This window comes from Salmo salar, chromosome ssa09 (genome assembly GCF_905237065.1).
Source record: "Salmo salar chromosome ssa09, Ssal_v3.1, whole genome shotgun sequence".
NCBI classification, from domain to species: domain Eukaryota; kingdom Metazoa; phylum Chordata; class Actinopteri; order Salmoniformes; family Salmonidae; genus Salmo; species Salmo salar.
The window spans coordinates 133,703,896-133,724,047 of record NC_059450.1 but is presented as its reverse complement, the minus strand read 5'-3'; the positions used below and the strand labels follow the sequence as shown (position 1 = coordinate 133,724,047).

Below are 20,152 nucleotides of genomic sequence, written 5' to 3'. Positions count from 1 at the left end.
CTACAGGGACTACTGTGCTGCTATATCCTACTATGTATCATATGTGTCCTCAATAATCCCCATTTTAAGGGTCAGCGAGTGACTTTAAGTATAAATATTGCTGTAGGGCAACGATGGTAAAATGTGATTCAAATCTCTTTGCAACAAGTATGAGGCATCACAGACTTTCTGACCTCCACAATAATCTGAAGCAGAGTAAGTAGGCTAAGAATCTCCATACAAACAATGCTATTGCCTGTCCAATAAAAAGGCGCAGGCAGGGTGATGGTAGACAATTAGATTTGCAGCAGAAACATGTGGCCAGGTCATTACGCTTCTTCCCCTTTAATCCCAGCTTGTCCAGCTCTTTCCTGGCTGTAATTACACAGTATCCAATGTCACATGGAAATGCCAACAGATGCACAGCGTCTAAGACGAGCATTATGTACTTAGAGATGTCCTAGTCATTAGGCCTGTTGCACAAGGCATGCTGATTGCACCATTGTTGTGCTCTGGCTAAGGCAATAGGGTGAGGTGAATGGACGGAAGGACAGGCAAGCATAACAGGTGGACAACTCTAGGGCCATTGTGTGAAGCCAATGGATGCTGTCAACTGTGGTCATAATGACCAGTGACCACAAGAGTGAAAGACACCAATAATGCCTAGTTATTACACAGATCTGATCATTGCAGCCTGAGTATGCAATGCACACAACTAGTACAGCTAATACTGTATTATACAATCATGATGTGTGCAATCAAATCATAGTATGAACCAAAAAACTTCTCAGCATATGTTTACAGTGTACCTGACTTGTAATGTGTTAGGCTGTGAAATGTAATTTAATCTAGAAATATATGTATATATAAACTCTAGAATTTGACATGTATTCATTGTAAGGATTGGGAGATGGCTACTCTGAAGGTGATTGGGTGGAGCTGTGGGTGTATTGTGATGATGAAAGAGGTGGAGGGGGCAGGGGGTGATATGACGTTCTCTGTGTGGTCATCTCTCCGGTCTCATCAGACATAGTGATCAGATCTCTGTGAGGATTAGGAACCGATGTTCCTCTGAAGAAGCTTTGCACAGCACTGAGGCTGTTTACTCCCATAATCTGACTAATTTGCTCACCAGTATGTCACATTGCCTCCAGTTTACATGGGAGCAAGGTAATGGTCAGGATTGCCCTCTTCTGGTCATTGGTGGAGCAGCAATAAGATAGTGAGGGGATTCGATTCAAGCCCCCGGCACACCCTGTGTGAACCGGGTTATGACTAGATGTGATATAACTTTTGTCATATTTGACTTGTCGTTCAGGTTAGGATAACAAAACAAAAGTGACATAGGTTAAGCACATGGAGTATTAAGTAGGATTCTGTGTTTTCACATGCAAAAGTGATTGCTTTTGATAAAAACGCTTTCTGCCTTCCCAATGAAAACTAGTATGAATATGCTAACATATATTTTATGGAAAAGAGACGCACCATGCTGCATTGTTGACAATATGACAGAGCGGCGCAGATTACCGGTCCGTTTTAGCAGAGCGCACCTCCCACACCGGCTTCGCCCTGTCACAAGACGGGCCATAGCCCTGTTGAACCTGGGGCAGCTTAATCAAATCCCCTCAATGTGTGCAAGGAAGAATTTAAAGCTCTCTTTGTTCTGATTGTCTGAGTTCTCATGATGGACAACAGGCCCATTGAGGCCCTGCACAAAGACACACACAGTAAAAATTATAAATGACCATAAGGGTGCCATGAGTTTATGATAATAATATCTTTCCAGGAAGTTAAGAAGGATAGAATGCAGACCAAGAAAACACAAGACCAATTCCAGCAGAGCCGGAGCCAGAACCAATTCAATTAAATTCTTAAAAAATCATATTATTTTTCCAGGCAAATTATCCAAAGGATAATTACTGAACTATTATGTTTTCAAACAAACATTGAATTCATTGTTTTAATACCACAGCCATTTTGCTTTCTTATCCCTACTCACATGACCCCATACTTAAAGTGACAGGTATAATTTTAGCCAATCAACAGAATTTCAACCTGGCATATAAATCATGGCATGGATCTACACATGTACGTATTTCATTTAAAAAAAATTAAAACCTAGGAATACATGCATAACCTTTCTTTCTGTTTAATTTCATTCCACATTTAATGTGGAGATGTTACAACTGAATTGTTGACTTGCAGACTGCCTGGAATACATTTCTTGACTTAAAAGGCAGAGGCCAAAGGAAAGTATCGATGCAAACATTGCGTACATTTTATTTACAGGAACATCAGGTGTTATATAAATGGTGATATCCATAGTAGGCACCATTTGATTATGTCACGTGAGCACATAGGCCCTATAGTGCATGCAGCTGTATTGCTATGGAGCAGATTGGTAAACGCTTTTCCCAGGCTGTAGGCTGTGAAACTTCATTAAGGACATGTGACACTGGAACTGTCTTAGCCCAAGTGGAACTCACTGGGGCTGTGGGGGGAGACAATGCCTGTCTCTGTGCTGCTCTTAGAGAATGAAGCGTGGTGATGTAGTGTGTCATATTGATCCCTCTGACAACTACGGTCTCCCTCCCTCCACTTATGGTGACAGAGACAGACTGGACGGTTTGCTGGTCATCCACCACATTGGTCAAGTGAGTGAGATAAGGCCTAAAGGGAATCCACCTTAATGACACTTTTCAGCAGATGACAGTAGCTATTACAGGGAAAGAATACCATTCTATGAGGAGAGTGCACAATTATGAACTTGAAAATGTATTAATAAACCAATTAGGCACTTTTAGGCAGTCTTGATACAACATTTTGAACATATATGCAATGGTTCATTGGATCAGTCAAAAAGTTTATACATACACTGCTGCCATCTAGTGGCCGAAATCTAAGTTGCGCCTGGGCTGGAATAATACATTATGGCCTTTCTCATGCATTTCAAAGATGATGGTACAAAAAATATTTAAAAAATGCATGTTTTTTCTTTGTATTATCTTTTACCAGATCTAACGTGCTATATTCTCCTACATTAATTTCACATTTCCACAAACTTCAAAGTGTTTCCTTTCAAATGGTATCAAGAATATGCATATCCTTGCTTCAGGTCCTGAGCTACAGGCAGTTAGATTTGGGTATGTCATTTTAGGCAAAATTGAAAAAAAGGGTCAGATCCTTTTAACAAGGTGAAACTCTATCTTAACGTCTCCTCCACATTTACTGGATTGGTTGAACAATGCAGAAGAGAATCTCCCCCAATAGTTTTTTCTCTTCTCCTCAACACCAGTATGTAGGGGAACTAGTTTCATGCATTTCTTTTATGCCTGCTATGTTAGGTTAGTCTGGGAGTGATCTGAGTGGGGAGGGGAAAAACAGAAAAATAGCTCTTATTGGTAGAGAGGTTTGGAACTCTTTCTTATTGGTCTATTAACTAATTTAATACATGGTGATGTCACTCCATCCCACCAAAACAGGTTGAAATTTCAAACAGCTCTTACACTAAAATGGCATTATTATCATGTTCACAATTTTACAGTATGATTCCAATCTCATAGTGTGGAAATATATACAAAACACAGAAAGAAATCATGTTTTTGACGGCTCTGGGCCTTTAAAGGGAGATTGGTTGACTGACAACAAATTGTTGCTACATATGGGAAAAACGGAATCTATTTTGTTTGGAACAAAACATAGATTACTTAGGGCTGACAAGATAAAGGTAAACTGTGCAGGCAAGGAGCTTGAATCTAAAACAAGTGTAACTTCTCTTGGTGTGTCCCTAGATCAATCCCTTTCTGGAGACCTGATTGCTGCTGAAATTCTTTTGAAAATGGTGAACAAATTGACATTTTTATATCGTAACACTAGATATTTTAACATTAAAGTTAAGAAACTGCTTGTCTCAACCTTTATTCAGTGTCATTTTGATTATGCGTGCTCTGCTTGGTATAGTGGGCTATCAAAAAAGCTGAAAAAGAGAATGCAGGTCATGCAAAATAATGTTATCAGGTATATGCTGAATGTCCCCCCTAGGACCCACATAGGGGTACAGGAGTTCCGAGAGGTGGGCTTATTGCCTTTGGAGTTTTACATCTTAAATGATCGTGCCCCAGGTTATATGAAAAACCACATTGATGCGGTCTATAACCAACACAGTTACAATACCAGAGCTAGTAAACAGTTCTGCTCCCTACTGCTGGTCAGGTGTATTTATTTGAAGGATCGGTATGATTTAAAAAAAATGTAACCTTTATCTAACTACGCAAGTCAATTAATTAAGAACAAATTCTTATTGACAATGACGGCCTACCCCTAACCCAAACAATGCTGGGCCAATTGTGCGCCGCCCTGTGGGACTCCTAATCACGGCTGGTTGTGATACAGCCTGGAATCGAACCAGGGTCTGTCGTGACTCCTCTAGCCCTGAGATGTAGTGCCTTAGACCACTGTGCCACTCAGGAGTCCTGATGTGCAATTAATAGATTGTTTTAATGTGAAATTAATATGGATGATTTTTAGGGTTAGGGAAAGTGCAGTGAATCGTGCCACTTTTTAGGATGTCAATATAAACGAATGTATTTAGGGTTGTTTGTAATTTTGTCTTGCCTTTTAATCATTATATGTGATATTGTTTTCACCATCGAGGACCACTTTGGAAATAAGAATATTAATTTATACTTTCAAGTGATATCGTCTGGGTCCACATTGTACATTTTGTGGTATATGTCTGTTACCCAAAATGAAATAAATTAAATTCAAAGGCTGATAGAGGCCTCTAGTGGCCAAAAGGCAGTTTTAGCATGGGCAGGGCCTCCAGCATGCTTCCACCATTTTAAAGTAGTCTAAGTAGTTATCTAGGTGGGGATGCCTATGAGTTGTAGCCTCAGTGGCGCTGCCCGTGGTGTCACAGACGCTATAATGGCATATATATAAAAATAAGTGCTCTATCTATCTCTATGGTGCGCCCCATAGGCGCCGTCCAAGCAAATCGTCCTTGACCAACAAAAAACGTCGTCACATCCGCGATATGGAATTCGGGAAGTAATCTAAAATAATAAAGTGGTGAACAACTTTCAGAGAGAGGAGTAAACTTTTAAATACCAAGCGTCTAAATGTAATGCCGGAGTTGTTTCTTATGTGTTTCTTTAGCGTCGTTGTCAGAACATCACGCTCACTATGATTACCGCACTGGAGGTTTCATGTTGGCCAAGCTGAAAACTAAGGAGCAAACTTTGAACCAGGAGCTGGACTTTTTCTGAGGTTTGACTTGCCCTAAATAATAGTTGCCATGGCTTACCATAAAGGTTCTATTCCTTTTGGGGCATTATTTATCATGCTCTGTTTTGGAATGGCAAAATCTCACTATACTATTCCACTTAAAATATTTATAGGGACGTTTAACTCTTCTTTGGATTTGGATTTAACTCCTATGAAACGAATACAAGCCTCAGGAAATGGACTGTCCCTGGCATCTGATCCAGCTGGAATAGTCAACTTTTTGGACATGGTCAATAACTTACAAGGCGACTCTGGCAGAGGTTACTACATGGAGATGACACTGGGTACCCCTGGTCAAAAGGTATATGAGAATATGACCTATTGTTGTTTTCAATGTGGAATACATTTCTTGACCTCTTTGGTATCACAGTTGAAATGTTTTCAAATGAAGGCGAGATGCACACACACACACTACCGGTCAAAGGTTTTAGAAGACCTACTCATTCAAGGGTTTTTCTTTTCTTTTTTACTATTTTCTACATTATAGAATAATAGTGAAGACATCAAAACTATGAAATAACACATATGGAATCATGTAGTAACCAACATTTCTTTTAAACAAATCACAATATTTTGGAGATTCTTGAAATAGCCACCCTTTGCCTTGACAGCTTTGCACACTATTGGCATTTTATTAAACCTTTATTTAACTAGGCAAGTCAGTTAAGAACAAATTCTTATTTATAATGACGGCCTACCGGGGAACAGTGGGTTAACTGCCTTGTTCAGGGGCAGAACGACAGATTTGTACCTTGTCAGCTCGGGGATTCGAACTTGCAACCTTTCGGTTACTAGTCCAATGCTCTAACCACTAGGCTAAACTGAGACTTGCTTACTTTGCCCAGTGTTAAGCTGTACTTGAAGCTGTACTTGAAGCTGTACTTGAAGCTGTACTTGAAGCTGTACTTGAAGCTGTTGTCCTGTGAGCCGCCTATCGCGAAAGCTGTTGACTCTCAGAAACTTGTCTTCTGATTCTGTTGTGGTTTTGGGTCTGCCAGACCTCTTCCTGTCAGAGTTTCCTCCAGTTTCCAAGTGCCTCTTGATGGTGTAGGAAACTGTACTCACTGACACCTTGGCTTTCTTTGCAATTTCTCTAAAGGAAAGACCTACACTTTTAAGGGTTATAATGGTCTGTCTTCCTTTGTTAATTGTATTTTTCCTCACCATTATGAGAGCAATATACTACTTCCTGCAGTACAATACTGTCCAAATAATGCTTAAGAGTGTGTAGTAACAGTCTGTTCCAACACTGCTTTTATACAGACAGGGTTGGTAAGTAATCAACAAAAGTTGAGACACCTGTAGGAAATGTTAGCATCATCTTTCAAGGCTTAATTTACTTCCATTGCTCCAGAACAGCTGTATGTTGTTAACCCATTACTTGTTCCCTGAAAAAGGCCTTTTTCAAAAGGTGAGGCGAGAGAAGAGGCGAGGTAGGGAGGTGAGGGGAGAGAAGAGGCGAGGTAGGGAGGTGAGGGGAGAGAAGAGGCGAGGTAGGGAGGGAAGGGAAGAGGTGAGGTAGGGAGGGAAGAGAAGAGAAGAGGTAGGGAGGGGAGAGAAGAGAAGAGGCGCGGTAGGGAAGGGAGGAAGAGAAGAGGCGAGGTAGGGAAGGGAGGAAGAGAAGAGGCGAGGTAGGGATGGAGGGGAGAGAAGAGGCGAGGTAGGGATGGAGGGGAGAGAAGAGGCGAGGTAGGGAGGGAGGGGAGAGAAGAGGCGAGGTAGGGAGGGGAGAGAAGAGAAGAGGCGAGGTAGGGAAGGGAGGAAGAGAAGAGGCGAGGTAGGGAGGGAGGGAAGGAAGAGAAGAGGCGAGGTAGGGATGGGAGAGAAGAGAAGAGGGGAGAGAAGAGAAGAGGCGAGGTAGGGAGGGAAGGAAGAGAAGAGGCGAGGTAGGGATGGGAGAGAAGAGAAGAGGGGAGAGAAGAGAAGAGGCGAGGTAGGGAGGGAGAGAAGAGAAGAGGCGAGGTAGAGAGGGCAGAAAAGAGAAGAGGCGAGGTAGGGAGAGGAGGAAGAGAAGAGGCGAGGTAGGGAAGGGAGGGAAGAGAAGAGGCGAGGTAGGGGGGAAGAGAAGAGGCGAGGTAGGGGAGGAGAGAAGAGAAGAGGCGAGGTAGGGGGGAGAGAAGAGAAGAGGCGAGGTAGGGAGGGGAGAGAAGAGAAGAGGCGAGGTAGGGAGGGGAGAGAAGAGAAGAGGCGAGGTAGGGAGGGGAGAGAAGAGGCGAGGTAGGGAGGGAAGGAAGGAAGAAAAGAGGCGAGGTAGGGAGGGGTGAGAAGAGGCGATGTAGGGAGGGGAGAGAAGAGAAGAGGCGAGGTAGGGAGGGGAGAGAAGAGAAGAGGCGAGGTAGGGAGGGGAGAGAAGAGGCGAGGTAGGGAGGGAAGGAAGGAAGAAAAGAGGCGAGGTAGGGAGGGGTGAGAAGAGGCGATGTAGGGAGGGGAGAGAAGAGAAGAGAAGATGCGAGGTAGGGAAGGGAGGGAAGAAAAGAGGGGAGGTAGGGAGGGAGGGAGGGAAGAGGCGAGGCAGGGAGGGAAGAGAAGAGCCGAGGTAGGGATGGAGGGAAGAGAAGAGACGAGGTAGGGAGGGAGGGAAGAGAAGAGACGAGGTAGGGAAGGGAAGGGAGGGAAGAGGCGAGGTAGGGAGGGAAGGAAGAGAAGAGGCGAGGTAGGGAGGGAAGGAAGAGAAGAGGCGAGGTAGGGAGAGGAGAGAAGAGGCGAGGTAGGGAAGGGAGGGAAGAGAAGAGGCGAGGTAGGGTGGGGGAGAAGAGAAGAGGCGAGGTAGGGAGGGGAGAGAAGAGAAGAGGCGAGGTAGGGAGGGAAGAGAAGAGGCGAGGTAGGGAGGGGAGAGAAGAGGCGAGGTAGGGAAGGGAGGGAAGAGAAGAGGCGAGGTAGGGTGGGGGAGAAGAGACGAGGTAGGGAGGGAAGGAAGGAAGAAAAGAGGCGAGGTAGGGAGGGGAGAGAAGAGAAGATGCGAGGTAGGGAGGGAGGGAGGGAGGGAAGAGGCGAGGTAGGGAGGGAAGAGAAGAGGCGAGGTAGGGATGGAGGGAAGAGAAGAGACGAGGTAGGGAGGGAGGGAAGAGAAGAGACGAGGTAGGGAAGGGAAGGGAGGGAAGAGGCGAGGTAGGGAGGGAAGGAAGAGAAGAGGCGAGGTAGGGAGGGAAGGAAGAGAAGAGGCGAGGTAGGGAGGGAAGGAAGGAAGAGAAGAGGCGAGGTAGGGAAGGGAGGGAAGAGAAGATGCGAGGTAGGGAGGGGAGAGAAGAGAAGAGGCGAGGTAGGGAGGGGAGAGAAGAGAAGAGGCGAGGTAGGGAGAGAAGAGAAGAGGCGAGGTAGGGAGAGAAGAGATGATGCGAGGTAGGGAAGAAAGAGAAGAGGCGAGGTAGGGAGAGAAGAGAAGAGGCGAGGGAGGGAGGGAGGGAAGGAAGAGAAGAGGCGAGGTAGGGAAGGGAGGGAAGAGAAGATGCGAGGTAGGGAGGGGAGAGAAGAGAAGAGGCGAGGTAGGGAGGGAAGGAAGAGAAGAGGCGAGGTAGGGAGGGAAGGAAGGAAGGAAGAGAAGAGGCGAGGTAGGGAGGGGAGGGAAGAGAAGAGGCGAGGTAGGGAGAGAAGAGAAGAGGCGAGGTAGGGAAGGGAGGGAAGAGAAGATGCGAGGTAGGGAGGGGAGAGAAGAGAAGAGGCGAGGTAGGGAGAGAAGAGAAGAGGCGAGGTAGGGAGAGAAGAGATGATGCGAGGTAGGGAAGAAAGAGAAGAGGCGAGGTAGGGAGAGAAGAGAAGAGGCGAGGGAGGGAGGGAGGGAAGGAAGAGAAGAGGCGAGGTAGGGAGGGAAGGAAGAGAAGAGAAGAGGCGAGGTAGGGAGAGGAGAGAAGAGGCAGAGTAGGGAGTGGAGAGAAGAGGCAGGATAGGGAGGGGAGAGAAGAGTAGAGGCGAGGTTGGGAGGGGAGAGAAGAGGGTAGGTAGGGAGGGGAGAGAAGGTGGTAGGGCGGAGAGAGAAGAGGGGAGAGAAGAGGGGAGGGGAGGTAGGGAGGGGAGAGAAGAGGGTAGGGAGGGGAGAGAAGAGGGTAGGTAGGTAGAGAATAGGGTAGGTAGGGAGGGGAGAGAAGAGGGTAGGGAGGGGAGAGAAGAGGGTAGGTAGGTAGAGAATAGGGTAGGTAGGGAGGGGAGAGAAGAGGGTAGGGAGGGGAGAGAAGAGGGTAGGTAGGTAGAGAATAGGGTAGGTAGGGAGGGGAGAGAAGAGGGTAGGTAGGTAGAGAATAGGGGAGGTAGGGAGGGGAGAGAAGAGGGTAGGGAGGGGAGAGAAGAGGGTAGGTAGGTAGAGAATAGGGGAGGTAGGGAGGGGAGAGAAGATGGTAGGGCGGAGAGAGAAGAGGGGAGGTAGGGAGGGGAGAGAAGAGAGGATGTAGGGAGGGGAGAGAAGAGGGGAGGTAGGGAGGGGAGAGAAGAGAGGATGTAGGGAGGGGAGAGAAGAGGGGAGGTAGGGAGGGGAGAGAAGGTGGTAGGGCGGAGAGAGAAGAGGGGAGAGAAGAGGGGAGGTAGGTAGAGAATAGGGGAGGTAGGGAGGGGAGAGAAGAGGGTAGGGAGGGGAGAGAAGAGGGTAGGTAGGTAGAGAATAGGGGAGGTAGGGAGGGGAGAGAAGATGGTAGGGCGGAGAGAGAAGAGGGGAGGTAGGGAGGGGAGAGAAGAGAGGAGGTAGGGAGGGGAGAGAAGATGGTAGGGCGGAGAGAGAAGAGGGGAGGTAGGGAGGGGAGAGAAGAGAGGATGTAGGGAGGGGAGAGAAGAGGGGAGGTAGGGAGGGGAGAGGGTGGAGGGGAGAGAAAGAGAGTACAAGGGGAGTGGGCACAATAACACCAAACCTCAAACAGTTCTATCTACAGTATGATGTTAAACAAGGCGTTATTCAAATGAACCACTAATTGCCACATCTGTTAGCCCCGTCGCAGCAAGGCTGAGGTGTCGACTGGAGTGCCTCACATCTGGTAATTGGTACAAACAGGTAGCAGATGCACGTCCCTGCCACTGAGCCTCTGCTAATTAGCCAGGCAGGGCTCAACCACAGGCGACCAGGCCGCCGTGCTGGCTCAGGGATGGGGAAGAGGAGGGATTTGCCTGGCAGTGGCCCAGCCAGGCTAGGGGAGTACGGAAGAGGATTGAGAGGGTTGGAGGTGCAAAGAAATGGCCCTAGTTTTCCCCAACAGGCTGCGTCAGGATGGTCTGTCCGGTTTGGGCCCAGCGTGAGTGGCGTGCTGCCATCTGTGTGGTGGCAGTAGGGTTTCAGATGTCGGAGCCACGGGGGTGGGACTTCGGCCAGTCCAACTAGGAAACACAGATAGGGACGCAACATAGAGCTTTGAGGAAGTACAGTGCCTTCAGAAAGTATTCACACCCCTTGACTTTTTCCACATTTTGTTGTGTTACAGCCTGAATTTAAATTTGATTCAATTGAGATTTTGTGTCACAGGCCTACACACAATACCCCATAATGTCAAAGTGGATTTATGTTTTTAGAAATGTTTACTAATTAATTGAAAATGAAAAACTTAAATATCTGGAGTCAACAAGTGTTCAACCCCTTTGTTATGACAAGCCTAAATAAGTTCAGGAGTAAAAATGTGCTTAAGTTGCATAGACTCTGTGTGCAATAATACAGTAATTTCCGGACTATTGAGCGCACCTGAACATAAGCCGCACCCACTGAATGTTTATTTTGAACATAAATAAGCCGCACATGTCTATAAGCCGCAGGTGCCTACCGGTACATTGAAACAAATGAACTTTACACAGGCTTTAACGAAACACGGCTTGTAAAAAAAATAAATAGGCTTTAACGAAACACGGCTTGTAACAAAAATAAATGGGCTTTAACGAAACACGGCTTGTAACAAAAATAAATAGGCTTTAACGAAACACGGCTTGTAACAAAAATAAATAGGCTTTAACGAAACACAGCTTGTAACAAAAAATAAAAAATTTGCAGTAAGCTTTAGTTGTCTTTTTGCACTGAGTCAATTCCTCACGCTGCTGTTTCCAACGTCTTATCATCGACTCATTAAGACCAAGCTCCCGTGCAGCAGCTCTATTTCCTTTTCCAACAGCCAGATCAATCGCCTTCAACTTGAAAGCTGCATCATATGCATTTCTCTGTGTCTTTGCCATGATAAGGGTGACAAAATGACTACCGTAATCAGAATGATGGGAAGTTTGAGAGCGCTCGATTTAATCTAAACCGTAAACAAAAAAGTTGTTTGACCTTAACCCGTTCGGCAATTTCATTGGTCTAATGAAAGCTTCATGCCGCCCAAAAACTGAGCACGTCACAGAATGTGTTTTCTTGGAGAAAAAAAGATTGAAAGCGGGAAAAATCCATATATTAGCCGCGTCATTGTTTAAGCCGCAAGGTTCAAAGCGTGGGAAAAAAGTTGCGGCTTATAGTCCGGAATTTACGGTAGTGTTTAAAATGTTTTTATGAATACCTCATCTCTGTACCCCACACATACAATTATCTGTTCGGTCCCTCAGTCAGACAGTGAATTTCAAACACAAAGATAAGGGAGGTTTTCCGATGCTTCGCAAAGAAGGGTAATGGGTAGATGGATAAAAAACAAAAAAAGCAGACATTGAATATCCGTTTGAGCATGGTGAAGTTATTAATTACACTTAGGATGGTGTATCAATGCACCCAGTCACTACAAAGATACAGGCATCCTTCCTAACTCAGTTGCTGGAGAGGATGGAAACCGCTCAGGGATTTCACCATGAGGCCAATGGTGACTTTAAAACAGTTACAGAGTTTAATGGCTGTGATAGAAAACTGAGGATGGATCAAAAGCATAGTAGTTACTCCACAATACTAACCTAAATGACCGAGTGAAAATAAGGAAGCCTGTACAGAATAAAAAAATTACAAAACATGCAACCTGTTTGCAATAAGGCAATAAAGTAAAACTGCAAAAAATGTGGCCAAAAAATGAACTTTATGTCCTGAATAAAAAGCATTATGTTTGGGGAAAGTCCAACACTGTTCATATTTTTAAGCATGGTGGTGGCTTTCTTTTGGTTGATAAAAAGAAACAGAATGGAGCTAAGCACAGGCAAAATCCTAGAGGAAAACCTGGTTCAGTCTACTTTCCAACACTGTGAGACAAATTCACCTTTCAGCAGGACAATAACCTAAAACATAAGGCCAAATATACACTGGAGTTGCTTACCAAGACGACATTGAATGTTCCTGAGTGACCTAGTTACAGTTTTGACAGAACTTTAAGAATTTAAAAAATAGTAATGCAAATATTGTAAAATCCAGGTGGGCAAAGCTGTTAGACTTCCCCAGAAAGACTCACAGCTGTAATAACTACCCAAGGTGATTCTAACATGTATTGATTGACTCAGGGATGTGAATAGTTATGTAAATTAGATATTTCTGTATTTCATTGTCAATACATCTGCAAAAATGTCTAAAAACATTATGCAGTATTGTGTGTAGATGGGCGAGATTCATTTTTATTTAGTCCATTTTGAATTCAGGCTGTAACACAACAAAATGTGAAATAAGTCAAGGGGTATGAATACTTTCTGAAGGCACTGTAGATCCTGCTAGGGTTTTTGTTTACCGTACATTGTGAGGAATAACTAGGCCTATTTACTCAGTGTTTGTCTGTCATCAATACTTCCTGCTCATCTGGGTTTTTTTCGGAACAGTGTCGACAACACAAGAATGCAGAATACTCTTGAGTAGCCTATGCTACATTTGTTCTGTCTGGGGGTCAAGTAAGGTCTTCAATTTAAAATCTCTGAGTAAGTCACTTCTTATTCTTAGCATTGATGAAGCCCATGCTTTAGTTGAATGGAAACAAATATCCAGAAAATCATGTTTTCCTCAGGCTGCTTTAGGGAAGAAACAGGAAGTAGAATGTCACACCAGCAGACCGCATTCCTGTGTGTTTACTTTGTTACCTCTCCTCCATCAATCCAAAGTGCCTTAAAGGCTGGGTATGCAGCCTAACATGATTTGAGGTCATGTTTAAATGGTAAATAAACTCATTTTGAGAGCCGTGGAGAGCACTGTTTATTATGGCCTCTTTAATGATGAGGAATGTTAAGTAATGACTCTTCTGTGCCGGTCACCGAGGTGACAGAAGTCGGTTATCTCATTAGTTCCCCCTCGTTGAATTGATGCCTGAGACAACATAATCTCAACTGCTGCTTTGCTAGCTCATGCTCGCACACAGCTCCTGCTCGCACACAGCCGACAAATACCAGGTTGGAGGGACATTTAGACTCTGGAGCAATGGGTGGACGTTTTTCCCAAAGACTACCAGACCAGAGAGCTTTTTTTCTAATCCTCAGACGTCAGAAGCCTAGTAAATAGCCTGTTCAGCTCAAAGCACGATTACTGACTGTGAGTCAGTTTATGTGGGTTTATTGCGTGTATTAAGATGAATGGGGTTGAGTTGTTCTGTGTGCTTAACCCAGATGGTTGAATGATTGATAAAGTACTCACTACTCTCTTTGTTTTCCAGCTGAATATCCTGGTTGATACAGGAAGTAGTAACTTTGCAGTGGCCGCAGCAGCACATCCCTTCATCACACACTTCTTCAACACAGCACTGTGAGTCGTCAGGCTCAATAAGAAGCCTACGTTACCTACACATTATATTTGGTGGCCCCAATAACATTAGAAAATGCCTTAATTCAATAATCAGTGTTTTATATCAATCTCATAATTTATACTACAATCTGATCGTGTTTATTTTTGTTTAGAATTGGCTCAGGCATGCATTTGATAAGATTTCCTTTGTCTAAGAGTACTGGTTACTCTCCCTGTCCCTCCCTGTGTTCAGCTCCAGTACGTACCAGTCCACTGGCAGGGGCGTGGTCGTCAAGTACACCCAGGGCAACTGGGAGGGCGAGCTGGGCACCGACCGCGTCCTCATCCCCAGCATCCCCGGCACCCCCACCATCAACATCGCCACCATTCTCTCCTCCAACGCATTCTTCCTCCCAGGGGTCAACTGGCAGGGCATCCTGGGCCTGGCCTACCCCCTGCTGGCTCAGGTAAAGGGGGTGGGCTTGGTGCCCCCTGGGACTCTGGATATGTTTTATTTTTTTAACCATTTTTAGGCTGCTAGGAACAGTGGGTTAACTGCCTGTTCAGGGGCAGAACGACAGATTTGAACTTGCAACCTTTCGGTTACTAGTCCAACGCTCTAACCACTAGACTACCCTGCCGCCCCCTATGAAGGAAGGAAGGGGTTCCATGCCTATCGCCATGTCTGTTTGATTTGGCACAGTGGTGTACGTAAGCGTGGTGGGGCATGAAGAGCTGCTGAATGTTATCAAAGAGCAAATCAAGGTTCACACACATGATACTGTTCATAATCTCATCATCACATAGACCCATGGGGCGTGGTGGCTGAGGCTATTCTGAGCTGACACAATGTATGCAGATGTTGAGGTCAACCATTTTAAATCATTAACATGCCAGAACGTACGGTGACCACTCTGTACTGCAGTTCTCAGCTTTTGTTCAGATGATTTGCAGAATGTTCGTCAAACATCACATGCATGTATCTGGCCTTTGACATATACACCATGTGAAGTCAAGGTATATGGGGGGGGGGGGCTGTTTAGTCACGGGGATAACTGATAAGACTTTCTCCTGTCATTCTCTGTGCTTACAGCTTCACTGTTGACCAATAGGACAGCCAAGACATTATACTATTTTATACTACGTTAATGACCAGTGTTTTGTGTTTCTCAGCCTGACTCCTCGGTGGAGCCCTTCTTTAACTCCGTGGTACGACAGACAGGCATCCCAGATGTGTTCTCCCTCCAGATGTGCGGAGCTGGGTTGTCAGCCAGCACCACTGCCGACCCCGCGGGGGGAAGTCTTGTGAGTAGTCAGGAGGAGAAAGCTAAAGGCTATGTATGGGAGGAGTGAATGCTGGGGGGGAGACTTCCTTACAAAGGCTGGTTATTGTACTGCAAAAGAGGATGATTATTGAGGCTGTTCATCTCACGTACGCTAGGCAGACTCTTGGCATAATATTGCTCCCAACTCCCAGACCAGATAAACCTTTCAAGGGCGGATGAGACTGAGCGGCATGATAATTTTTAGAAACATGATCGCTAGCAAGTCTCTGCGCCTCTCAATGCGTTTCCCCATTGGTCGCCCAATCTAGTTAGTGAGTGGCTAATTAAGCTAAGAGAGCCCCCTGCCGAGAGCAGGTCTGTCGGTGTTATATGAGCGGTCGAGCCGACCACGTGAGCCTCTGAGAGGGGCAGATGGGAGAGATGGTGGGGTGTAATCACTGTCTGCAATGCCGTACCAAACTGTGCCAATGCATTCCATTGTAGTTTTAGTATAGTATTCAGGCTATCATTGTATTCAGTCGTGTACGGTGAATGAAAACCCAGTTTTGTTTCAGGTCATGGGAGGAGTTGAACCAACATTGTATTCTGGGTCCATGTGGTACACCCCTATAAAGGAAGAGTGGTACTATCAGGTGGAAGTATTAAAGCTGGAGGTTGGGGACCAGAATCTAAACCTGGACTGCAAAGAGGTATGAGACAGACTGCCCCCCTGTTGTTTTCTAAATGTTTCAATCTGCACAACACGTCAGGAACAAAGACTTGGCCCTAAGCCTAAAACTGTTTCTAGTCAGCATTCTTGGTGGATTAGCCTGTAGTGCAGGTTTGGAAAGAGGAAATAAAGCAACAGTTAATAAAGACAACAATATGCTAATCCTGTTTCTGAAGCCTTCCAGGAACCAAGGTGTACATTTCAGCTTTTTGTTTGATCAAGATCTTCTGAAAGGAAACCATGTAACTGAAGAAAACAAAAATCTGTCTCCCCCTTTCTTTATACATCTTCTCTCTATATCTCAGTACAACCAGGATAAAGCCATAGTGGACAGTGGAACCACTCTGCTGCGGCTGCCTGTGAATGTGTTCAGTGCTGTGGTGGAGGCCATCTCAAAAACATCTCTGGTATGTCAGCCTCTGTGCCCATGATCAAATGACAAAGGACTTCTAGGATTATCTGGTTGTCTGAGGACAATTCAGTAACTGTGTAGACTGAGGACACTGCAAGTTATTTCCTTTTCATACAGTATGACCATGGCCTGTATTTTTCCACCCCAATATGGCCAACTTTGTTCTGGTCTACAGATCTGAGAGAAAATGTGTATTCATCTATGTAAAAGTACACTTTTTTTTCACAACACAGTTTTGTTGGAGTCTTAACAATCAGTCACTGTATTTCTATGGTCCAGATCCAGGACTTCACCTCAGGGTTCTGGGGTGGTACTAAACTGGCCTGCTGGTTGAAGGGGGAGACGCCGTGGAGGTTCTTCCCCAAACTGTCCATCTACCTGAGAGCCACCAACACCAGCCAATCCTTCAAAATCTCCATCCTCCCTCAGGTGACAACAAACGTCCCCCATGTTTCCCCGTGTGTTTTGTTGTTTGCTTACTCTAACCAACATCCGCCATCTTGTTATGAGCTTTAGATCTGTTTGCCGACAGCTCTTTGATTGACATTAGTGTGTCTGTGTGGCTCCTCCCTGCAGCTGTATATCCAGCCAATCACAGACGTGGACGGTAGGCTGAACTGCTTCCGCTTCGGCATCTCGTCGTCAGCCAACGGCCTGGTGATAGGAGCCACTGTCATGGAGGGCTTCTACGTCATCTTCGACCGGGCTGAGAAGAGGGTGGGCTTCGCTGTCAGCAGATGTGCAGGTGAGGGCTGGAGACACTTAGGGCATAAAGGATATTATTGGGTCTTACATAACCATATTGTATTGGAAGACCAAGGCTTTATGGCTCTAGCATCAGAAAAATATGTAATTTTTTGGGGCTATTAAATGTTTATCTGCTTGGTCAAGTGCCCCTCGTATCCAAAATATCGCATTCCACAATACGTCAGTCATTATAACCCCGGACCCTCCTCTCTAGTGAACGGTGGGCTAGCCGTGTCAGAGATCTTGGGGCCCTTCTCATCTGCAGACGTGGCATCTGACTGTGCTGCTGGAGGGCTGCTGAAGGAGCCCCTTCTCTGGGTCATCTCCTATGCCCTGATGGCCGTCTGTGCTGTGGTACTCCTCATCCTGCTCCTCCTCCTGTCCTGTCGTCACCGAGACCGGTCCCGCGAGATCACTGATGAGTCCTCGCTGGTCCGCCACCGCATCAAGTGACTGAGGCGGGCCTCGGGTGACACGACGGCGGCCACCGGCAGTCCCAGTTCTACTGAGGCTGGGAAAGGGGAGGGGTTGGGGCTTCACTGACCAATAGGACTGTTCTCTGGACACATCATGGGGGGAATAAACTAACCAGTTTGACCAGTGAACACTTGTCTTAGCTTAGACGTTACCAGTTCTTTGCACTCGTTTTACATCAACCTCTGATTAATTTAGACATGTTATAAGACTGAAGGTTGGGTAGCAGAAAGGAATCATGCTATCCTTATGCCAGCCCAGTCCCTCATTGCACATATTACCTGCTGATTCTCCACTGCTCTCAGCTGAGAGACAAGAACTCTTAAAAAGTCAGGTTTCTTTTTACTTCTTAGAAGCCTCAACTCAAAATAGGGTATTGTAAATTATGCTTTGAAGTTTGTTGAATGTTCCCCACAGGTATCAATACCATTATTTCATGGCAACTTCTTCTCTGCGATAAGAATGTTACGTAGCAGTTTCTTATTTTAATTCACAAAGCACAAGCAGGAGTTCAGACAATTGAAGATCCACACATTATGTTGGGGTAAGAAAATGACTTAGATTGATATAATACTTCCCTTCTGGTTTACAATGTCCTCAAATGGGAACTAGCATGGTTTGCAACATTTTTAATTGCACTTTTCAAATACTAATCAAGTGTCAAAAATATGAAGATCAATATCACTGCATCTGTATGAGTGAGAATGAAGCAATCGACAGCAACTGTGTTATAGGATATTGTTGAATGATGTACTTTTACTGCTATACATATTTGAAATGTCAATGTGATTGTATAATATTTCAAAAACTTGCCATTAGTAGACATACAGAAAACTGATTTGTAAGGGCACGTATATTTCTATGCTAATTAATATTTTCTAAATTGTACAACACCCAAAATTACCCATGATTTCAAAAGTGGAGATGTATTGTCCAAACAAATTGTACTGTATTTTTCTATCAAAAGTTAAAGAAAATATTTTGCAAAGGTGTTGATACAGAATCAGGTGCAGATGATTTACATGAAACTGTTGAGCATGATCATGTTTGTTTAAATGTGTTTTAACTGTATATCAGTGCCAAAGTTGTGATTGTATATAATTACATTGACCAGATTAAAGTAAAGGCTCTCTCATTCCAGCGTGATAATAGGCCCGGCCTCTATTCCAACAGCCTTCAACCTGGATAAACAATCCACCATTCACTTGACTAGTATGACTAAAGAAAGAGTTACACAAGTATAGGGCACCATGGTGCAGGTTCACTTTCTCTAATCTTGAGCTCAAGAGGAACTACCAAGAGCACTCAAGCACCATCTGGTGGTCAAATGTGGTACATAAATGTAATGACTTTTCAGACTGTACAGTATATATATTACACAAAACAGTATCAGGATGTAGAAGTAGTAATTTAATGAATACATACGAGGACAAATTCAATATGTAGCATAAATGAAGGTTGTGTTGGTTAAAGCATTGGAATTTCTGATGACACACTGTACGTACAAAAAGTAGACATCTCTTTCTGGCTTTTCTAGTCAGAAAAAAATGATGTTTCCACCATTCATTTCTCAGTTTTCATCTTTATTTCTGCAAAACCAAACACACCATAGTTACAACTTCCCATTATTAAAAAGTGTATGCATGTAAATCACAATGGATTTAATGGTTTCTTATACCTGCATTTGCTCATAGATCCAGCCTAGGAAGAAGGTGACGTTTCCATAGACGCCTGGTTTGTTCCTCTGGGCACAGACATCTCCCCAGCTTGTGTCCCCTACCAGCCACCATACTGAGTCCTTCTCTGTCACAAGCGGGCCACCACTGTATCCCTTGGAGATAGAGTCCATGTTACATTTAAGGAATGGTACCATACACAGTCTTAGAGGGTTTCTGCTATTATCTGCAGTTTCATTGAGCTTGTTGTTCTGTAACTGAATAAGCAGTATTGATGTATTATAGGTCATTCTATCACATAATGTGCTAGTGGACATACACTACACTCGCCCACTTAACTGGCTAAAGGCACAGTATATAATGGAGGTTTTGTTTGACCAAGGTTAGAGAGCATGTTACATAAAGGCATGAAAATCCTCTGTATGATCTGTTCAAAGTGTAGGAACACCCTTGATGTCACTGCTATGTTTGTACAGGATAAGTGGAATTGTATGATTGAATGATTCCACTGGTATGATACTCTTTTGTTTGACTTTTATAGAAACAGAACAAAGGTACATTGCTGTGGCAGTGTGAAAGCCTTATCCAACTGTCTTTAAACATCTTGTTTATAAGTTAAGATGTTCTTAAATCAGAATGTCACCATGAATGAACAGAGCAAGTGATCAAATGAAACATGATTTAGGCTCCTCATACTGTAGACTGCAGATACCTTCATGATATAATACATAATCAATTGTCTTTATTTTTCTTAACCTTCAAATATATTTTGTCATTCAGAGTAAACAGAATTTGAGTGGGTCTCTAAGTTTTTCTAAAAACCCTTAATCGGACCAGTACAAACTCTGGACATATAGGGACCTATCCTGGGTACCAGACCTGTTTGTTCCATCATTCCACTCCTGGCATATGACAAGGAGGACAAGGAGTGGAATGACCGCACAACCAGGTCTGGTACCCAGGCTAATAGGAACCTATGAGACACAGTGGGTCAGCTATCTTTTACCTGGCATGAGTCCA

The 20,152-nt window shown here is 44.6% G+C and overlaps 1 protein-coding gene across 1 annotated transcript; it reads left to right on the top strand.

Annotated features, from left to right (window-relative positions):
* Positions 1–4,964: 4,964 nt before the first annotated feature.
* Positions 4,965–18,591, top strand: LOC106612993 (beta-secretase 2). Its single transcript, XM_014214777.2, has 9 exons — positions 4,965–5,566; positions 13,761–13,849; positions 14,082–14,295; positions 15,002–15,133; positions 15,669–15,803; positions 16,129–16,230; positions 16,515–16,664; positions 16,812–16,980; positions 17,197–18,591. The coding sequence occupies exons 1-9, from the start codon at positions 5,276–5,278 to the stop codon at positions 17,433–17,435; spliced, it is 1,521 nt and encodes a 506-aa protein (XP_014070252.2). The 5' UTR covers positions 4,965–5,275; the 3' UTR covers positions 17,436–18,591.
* Positions 18,592–20,152: the final 1,561 nt, after the last annotated feature.